The 8523-nt window shown below is 47.2% G+C and overlaps 1 protein-coding gene across 1 annotated transcript in view; it reads left to right on the top strand.

Annotated features, from left to right (window-relative positions):
* LOC102381925 (copine-5) overlaps positions 1–8523 on the top strand; it is a 116955-nt gene that overhangs the window by 48347 nt on the left and 60085 nt on the right. The window contains exons 7-8 of the mRNA XM_025216347.1: positions 3564–3667; positions 5535–5639. Of these exons, the coding sequence (XP_025072132.1) occupies positions 3564–3667; positions 5535–5639 (209 nt within the window). The remainder of the gene's footprint in view (positions 1–3563; positions 3668–5534; positions 5640–8523) is intronic.

Raw genomic sequence — 8523 nt, 5'->3', positions numbered from 1 at the left:
TGCCATGGGCTAGGCCTTGAAACACCCTGGAGCAGAGAATGATGGTCTGCAGTGACAGCAGCTGGATTGTCCTCTCTACCTTGTCTAGTACCTCTACTGTTAAATCAACTTCAGGGAATTTACTTCTGGTTTTCATTGGACTCACAGCAGAATAAGGCCCAGAGGAGTCACTCCAGATTTACATCAGAGTGAGCAATGGAAGAATAAGCTCCAGAAAGGGTGGCCTGCCTACCAGCTGGCTGGACAATCCTGGTGCACACTGAACCAGAGATATTTTAGGGCCAGGCCACCCTGTTGTCCTGGCTCATGGTGGGGACATCCTCCGTGCTTAGATCTCCTTTTCATAGCCTACAGCAACTGGGAGGAGGGAGTGCACAGGTCAGCAGGCAGCTGTCACAGCAGTCAGGAGGTGATGGTGCCACTCAGGGAAGTTGGCTGGGTTCATCTGACATGGTGGTGTAATGAGCTCACCTCCCATCCTCTCTTCCCCTCATCCTTTCTTCCTCTCTTCCCCCCCATCCCAGTCGGGCACATTTGTTGTGCTTAGGGCCATGGCTGGCTGGCTCACATTGGTTACCCCATCATAAAGACAAGGGTGCAGCGGTCAGGAAGAGGCACTCAGCTCAGTAGCCAGGTGCATTGTAATTAGGAGGCTCATGGAGGGCAATTTAAAGGACACATCCTACTCCTATCATGGTTGAATGCTTGCAACTCTCATTGGCCTCTGCCCAAAGAAGGGTGCATCCAGCATCTCACAGCATCAGGGTCTCAAAGAGATGCAGCTGGTATTGTTACTACTCACCCAGCACTGGAGCCCCTGTGGCAACCCTTGGCAGCATCCTTTGCTGCTAGGGAGACAGGCAGTGTCATGGTAACTGATGCTCTGTGTGTTGTGATCCTCGAGGCTTTGCCTTCAGCTGTCACGGGGGCATGACCAATTTGAAATATATGTGGTATGTGGATGGTCAAATGCACATCGAGGATCTCGTGGTCCTTGTTTGGGGAGTTAATGCTCATAGCGTGCAGCCCAGCCTGCTACCCCTGAGTGCGCAGCCTCTCCACACTCTTAGTTTCAGATGCTCCCTCAATGTTCAGCTCAGCAGCCCCACAGGATTATAATAATAATGCCCTGCATTTTGCTAGCACTTTTTTTTATCTGGGGATCTCAATGGGTTAGGGCAAATATAAACCTTATTGCAGAGACAAAAACAGGCAGAGAGGGTTGTGACCAACCCAAGCTCACCGAGTGATAGAGAAAGGAAGGGTACCCCCAAATTTCCCTCCTATTACCACTAAAAAGCATTCTCTAGCAGAGTTAGAAATAGAACCAAGGAGTCCTTTGTGTGGACACAAGGTTTGTGTGCGGTATCTGAGTGGCTTGTTCAAAGATGCAGTCTGTTTCTCTGATGGCATCCTTGTTGGGTGAAGGCATTTTTTCTAGATTGGTGAGGTGAGTGTTACAGGTATTCTCCATAGAGCAGATTTAGTAGCATTTGAAGGCCTGGTTATAGATTACAGCTTTCTTGATGAGTGTGAGATGATTACTAGTTTTGTGGAAGTACATGTGGTGGTCTGTGGATTTTTTTGTATATGTCCACTTACATCCAGAACAACATCCTGTATCTGGAAAGTTGACATAGGCTTAGGTTTTCTCTGGAAAACTTCTGATGGAAGGGTTTAAATTGTGATGGAAGTCAATAAGGGAATCTAGATGAAATTATCGTCTCTGTATCATACGCATAGTGCAGATTTGGTGGTGCATTTTTTCTAGAAACACTTCCTCAGGCGGTTCATAAAGAGATTGCCATACTGAGGGGTCAGCTTTGTACCCGTGGCTGGGCTCATGGTTTGGAAGAAGTGTCTGTTGTGGAAGATAAGGTGTTGTGGGTGAGGATGAGCTGCACCGTCTGTTGTGGTTGGAAATCTGAGGGTTGTCTTTGGTCTCGTAGGTATTTTAGGCAGACAGCAATGCCTCCATAGTGTGGGATATTACTGTGTGGGCTAGTGACATCTGCGATTGCAAGTACGGCCTTCTCGCGGAGGCGGTTAATATTGCAGATTTTGTGAGGAAGTCTGTTGTATCTCGTAAAAGCAAAACAAAACAAAACAAAACTTGGTCTTTGAGTTATGACTAGTTTGCGGCTGGTTTCTATGAACACTGGTAGTTCTTCAGTGAGGATACTGCAGTAGGATATGATGGATCTGCCAGGGTTTCCTTTATGCACCTTGGAGAGCAAGAAACATAAATGTTCCAAGAGGAAAGGGGGATTTGTTTGTGCAGTTTTTCTTGAAGCCAACAGGCAAAGGATTTGATGATGTCTGTGTTCAAGGTTGAACATGGCGTGGAGTTGTCCTTGGGTTCCTTGTAAGAATTGGTGTCAGAGCTGCCTGTCAGTCAGCTGATGCCCCTGACTGATAATATTACTGCTACCTGTTCCTGCAGCTGTTGCATGCTTCCTGAAGACCTCTCATGTGTATCCTTAGACTGATCATATGCAATAGGCTTCACACTGGTCAGGCATCTATATGGCTGCTTATGCATATAAGTCTTGGCATGAATAAGGGCAGGGGAGGAGATAGATGACACCTGGCATTTGAGTCTGCATTTCTCTGACATCTCAGCGGGGTTCTAACCCCCATGCCATGGGGTAAGTATTGTCCAAGTGCCTCTCCAGTTGCCTTTTGAAGCTGTCCCTGCACCTGACATTTGATGATCATTGAAGAGCATGGATGGATGACAGTAGGGGAGTTTCTGCCCCATAGGGAATAGAGTCCTGGCTGGACTCCAGGGTCTGATTCCCTCCAGGGCAGCAGCCATCCCACTGAGCAACATGCCCAAGGGCTTGTTCTCTTTTTCCTCATCCCACATATTTTCTTCTCTTGGCAACCCAGGAGACTAGCTTTGAAAAAGAGGCAGGAGAAGATCCAATCATGTGGCTGGAGTCCTGTGCTGAGAAGTCAGCTGCAATTTCAAACCCCCACTGGTTGAGGGGACTTAGTACTAGGTCTCCCGCTTTGGAGGGAAGTAGAGGATAAACGAGGGGCTGGCTGCCTTCTTCCTGCATTTAACATTTGGTTGTTTTTTTTGTTTCCTGGCTTTTGTGACATGCACACTCATATGCCCACTGTGGGTGCACATACATGTAGAAAGATGGGCATAGCCTATTGTGCATGCTTTGTCTATGCATACATACTTACACACCACAGTTCAGGGATAATCGAATCACAGTCTGTATGTAAGTGGCAAAAATGCCACTTATACCGGTGGAAAACTGACATTGAGATGCACAAAGGTAACAGAATTCCACCTTTAATCTCCTGCATCCCTACTGCTTAGACTAGAGTATGAGGAGTGCATCCGGACCGGGCCCAGACATTAAATTTGATTTGAAAATTCCTGGGTCTCCAACAGTGTTGTACTAACTAACTAATGATGGTCAGTTATGATTTCTTGTGTAGCGTGCACCTGTCACGAGTATAGAGCTGTTTCTTTGTTCTCCTGGGTTGAGGGACATCATCCTAAATCCACAGCCACTCGTGGAACTTTTGCTTCTCATCCCTAGGATGTGGCCACAATGCAGTTCTGTGCCAACAAGCTGGACAAGAAGGACTTCTTTGGGAAATCTGACCCCTTCATGGTGTTCTTCAGAAGCAATGAAGATGGGACGTAAGTGCTGTCCAAATGCTTTCCTCTTCACTGTACAAGGCCTCCACTGTCAGCTTCTATAGGAACTAGAGCCCCCAGCCTCTCTCTCGATCCCCTGTGGGAGAGACAAGCAAACCTGCTGTTAAGTAGGGGCTCTCCACCATGTTTGGTTAGAGAGAAATAGGGGCATCCTGTAGGTCAGAGTGTTTTCTGCCATCTAGCTGTGTCCGCCAAACTTGCCAAGAGCAGCACAGGGTGATCCTGGCTTGGTAGGAGGCCGCTGTTGTTGTCAGTCATTTGTGTAAGGATAAATGTGATTCAGCTCCCACTGGAGGCAAAAATCTCCCCCCGCCCCCCAGTGTCAGTGGACACTGGCGCAGGCTCTTATGTGGTGCCAGCAATGTGCATGGTGCAGTAAGGCAGTGGGGAATCAGGACTGTGATGCTGACATCCCCTTGGGTAGCTTTCATTGGCCTGGCAGTCTGGAAAATGCTGGTTAATGGCAAGATGGTGACAGCTGGGAAGGACTTGCTCTGAATTTCTTGCCTCAAATCCAGAAACACCAAGAATGGACTCTGGGTTGGCTGCAACCAATGCAATTCTTTCTACTTTGGGTGCTGTACTGGTGAGAAACTTGTCAGCTTGCATGATTTAAAGCATTGTTCTTTTTCCCAGACTAGGAAAGCCTGTGGGATTCAGTACTCACCCTTTACCTGATCCCCTCTGCCTCCTGAGATCATTTACGTGGGTGGCAGGCAGGTGCTCCTCTCACCAGCACGTGACAGTGTTAGTCTGCTGTTATTTTGCCCATGTGTTGCGTGGGTGTCAGTGACAAATCAAGGGGAATCTAGTCATTTCTATACACCAAATTTCAAAGTAGCTCCTGAAATTCCTAGTGAATTCTCCCTGGTATGCAACTCAATGGGGTAGATTAGAGATGAAACCAGACCACAATTCCTCTGGGTAATAGAAGCTTCTAATGAGGAGTGCGTGAGGCAGAACGAAGACATTCATCCCATTGATCTTTCTAAATCAAAGACAAACAGAGCGGGGGCAAGGGCAGCACTCCCCATTCTGAACAAACGCCACGAGCAGCTCTCTTTAAAGGCAGGCAGCTTCCCTGCTTGATCCCTCCCACCCTGGTCATTACTCTTTAGTTTGCTAATTAAAACACTGCACGCAGCCTTTGAGATGCTCCTCATTTATCACTCCAGGCCAGAGCCTTTTAGGCTTTGGTTGGCACCATACCTGTGGAGGTATGAGTGTAGTGTGCCAGCTTGGTCTGTTGCATGGGGAGATCCTGTATACCCATCCTGAGCATTACCCTGAGGGTTGGGATGTGATCCTGAAAAGCTTGAGAGACATCCTTCAGTGAAGGGTATCCAGCACCTGTAGCTCCTACTGGCTGAGAGCTCAGCACCAGTCAGGGTCAGGTCCTGGGCTGGGTCCAGAACTAAAGGGCTCCCCACTAGTGCCTGGGACAGGGCAGAAGGATTTTGGTTTTTGCCTGATGTTTAAAGCCTGTGTTTTATTTGGGAGGACTGGCTGAGGAGCTCCTCGGGCAGCAAAGCCTGCCTGCAGAAGCCAGCAGGCCTGGCAACCTACTTGCATTCCCCTGAATTTGGTGTCAAGCCCTTTGGAGAACATGGGATCCAGAGGGGATTCTCCAGCTGTTAGTGTTTGCAGGGCAGAGCAACCCTCCTGAGCATATCATGGCTCATCAGTCTCTCTGCCAGTACTGGTGTTAACAGGTGGGTTGGAAGGTCCCACATAGCCTGCAAACTCAGCAGTACAAAGCCTTTCTCCTGGACACTAGGAAGGTGGCAGGTCCCTGAGGATTAATTTATGGCTTGGCTGGATAATCACCTCCCGCTTCTTGTTATACCAGCTTCACCATCTGCCACAAGACGGAAGTGGTGAAGAACACACTCAACCCTGTGTGGCAGGCATTCAGCATCCCTGTGCGAGCGCTGTGCAATGGAGACTATGATAGGTAAGGAGCGTTCCCTTATAGCAGCTCACCCTACCAGCTCTAGGTTGGAGGGCAGTTGGGGTGGACATGGGTCATAGATCCAAATCATACAGTCCTCGGGCATCGTGCTCTTTTCCTTGAGACTGGCATGGGCCTCTGGATGGACTCTGTTCTGCCCCACCTTCAACCCCAGAATGGATTTTTTGCCTCTGGGTACCAAGGCTCAGGGGTATGTGGAGGTGCTCTGTTAAGTCCTAGCTATCAGCCAAACGTTGGCTGCCCGGTTGATGGCACTCTGAAAATGCCCCTAAAAGAGGCCTTTCCTTAAAGAGGTAAGGTAAGGAAAAAACCTACCCATTTTTAGGTTAAAAATCCACCCCAGTGACCACTCTGTACCCTCTTCCTTCAGGCTTGTTCACAGCAGTTGTAGCTGTGCAACTTCAAACAAAGCCTGACCCCCTGTAAACATATTCACAGACAAGAAGGCTGTTTGGTTTCAGGTGTCATAATCTCCGTGTCTTAAGTATAAGGGCTCAGACGTTAGAGATGGAAAGCTGTTAGGTGCCCTGCTCTTCCCTACAGGGAAATCTCCAGTCCAGGTCAGTTCTAGTTACTCATGTCAGGAGTCTTTTACCCACTCCAATAAAAGACTCTCCTATAATCAAAATACCAGAGTGCTACGTGACACACGTTGTGTCGTACAAAGGAATAGACTGCAAAAGAAGCTTTTCCTATCTAGATATACCACAGTGCCATAAACTTCTGAGATCTAAAGGGACACTCTGCACTGCAACTTCATGGGGAACTTCAGAAAGTCTGCCCATGTTTGAAATCTCAGAGCTCCTCAGGCTCAGATCAGTTCTAAATTGGTTGGCCCTTGTCTCATCTAGGCATTACCAGAGTGAGGGATAGGGCTGCTATCCCCTGGAGGCAGCTGCCTTCTTGCAGATGGAAGGAGCTCAGAGAGTGATTGATAGAAGGAAGCAAGCAGCAGGCATCTGACTTGGAGAGGCCTTGGAGGTGGATCATTTGCTATAGTCATGAAAGTCGCTAATGACTCTATATTTAAATCCTGCAACGAAGTCAATAGCGATACCAGGGAGCAGGGAGACTGGCTTGGTGATGGGTGATTGGCAGCAGTGCTAATCAGGGTAATAAGGGCACCTTCAAGTTGGTACTGTGAGCACAAAAATGCCAATTAGAGAGAGAATAAAGTCCAATAGGTACCATTAATCAGTGCAACATACTCTCCTCTCCGCCTGCCGTATTCATAAAAAGTAATGCCACACGCACTGCATAATGCATGTGTAAGCATGTAAGTGTGTGTGGGTGAGAGAGAGTCAGCTTTAATTACAGACTTTGCCATTGTAAATACGCTAATATTTATCTTGGATTATAAGCTCTGCCCCACCATCCATTTACCAAGCTAGGTCTATAGCAGCTGTTCCTGGAGACAGTAAAAACCTGGAGAGCAACCTGTGAACCACCTCAGTGTCTGAGTATATAATGGACATCTAGCATGCCAGCTAGAGGAAATATGGCTGTATAGATAAGGCACTAGGCAGGGACTCAGGATATATAGGTTTAGTTCTTTTCCCTGCCACTGACTTACTGTAAGATCTTGGTCAAGCTACTTATTCTCTTTGTACCTGAGTTCCCCATTTCTGATACAGGGTAGACTACTAAAGCTTCCTTTGTTTTGACTGTAAGTTCTTTGAGCAGGACCTCTCACCACGGGTGTGGGCAAGACCTGGCACACTAGGACCGTGATCCTGGATTCTGTAGCTAATAAGAATAAAGTAAATGTATCAAATAACAAAGATGGATATTACAAGGGGTGTGTGTGTGTGTGTGTGTGTGTGTGTGTGTGTGTGTGTGTGTGTGTGTGTGACTCACTGCTGCTGAATATGAGTTGGGACATTGTTATTCAGTTATGTAGTGGACTCTGAAACACTTCCAGTAGCGTATTTAGCTGGGGGAGTACCTGATCTCTCTGTGGGAATCAGCTGCATCTCTGCTGCTTCTCTTTCCTCTCCCATGTCATTCAGCTTTCAGGAGCTGACAGCACATACCATCTCTTAATGCCTCTGCCTTTGTCTGAACTGATTCTCTTTAAGTGTTTCTCTCTTCTGGGATTTCAGCAGTTTTACTGCAAGAGCTTCTTTAAAAACAAATTGTTAAGAGAGAGTTCAAGTACCTCTCTCACTACTGGGACTTCTGTGATATGTCTTTCTATGGCACATCGCTTCTTAACTCCTTTAGGGCCATATACTGGTGGTTCTCAAAATGTTTTTGGAACTTGAATTAAGTGCCATGCCACCTCTTTGCTGTATATAGTGTTATACCCATTTTAAAGACAGATAGACTTAAGCACAGAAAAATGAAGGTTTCTGTTTTTTGAAAGCATCCACTGGTTTAGGGACTTCAAGGTAAGAAACCTAGAACTTGGTTTTCAGAATTGCTGTGTGCTTGACTTCAATGGGGAACTAGATGTACCCATGATGGCAGCCAGTGGATACTCACACCTGCCACCTATGACCATTTTGTAATCCTAGCCTGTGATGGTATGTGGAGCTCAGAAGTACAAGTCACCAGCTCTCCTCTGCCTCACACCCCTCCTGCACAGTCAGAAGGAAATTAAGCCTTTGGCAGAAATGAAGACATCTCAATCCCTCTGCTTGAAAGGGAACCTGGTGGAGAAGCAGAGAGGTAGCTGTGGAGTGTCCAGTACTTCTGGAAGGAAGATATATTGCAGAGAAATTGGAGAGTTGAAATCCTGCTGACTGGCAGAAACTGAATAGCAACAATTCATCGCAGCATGAGCATAGAAGGGACTGCAAGCTGCTAAATAAATTCATTCAAAATTTCTTTAGGATCAGGAAGGATTTTTACCCCATGGTCAAAT

This window comes from Alligator sinensis, unplaced genomic scaffold, assembly GCF_000455745.1.
Source record: "Alligator sinensis unplaced genomic scaffold, ASM45574v1 scaffold872_5, whole genome shotgun sequence".
Classification (NCBI taxonomy): Eukaryota; Metazoa; Chordata; order Crocodylia; family Alligatoridae; genus Alligator; species Alligator sinensis.
Note: the sequence above shows the minus strand (reverse complement) of the source record. Positions and strands in the feature narration are given on the sequence as shown.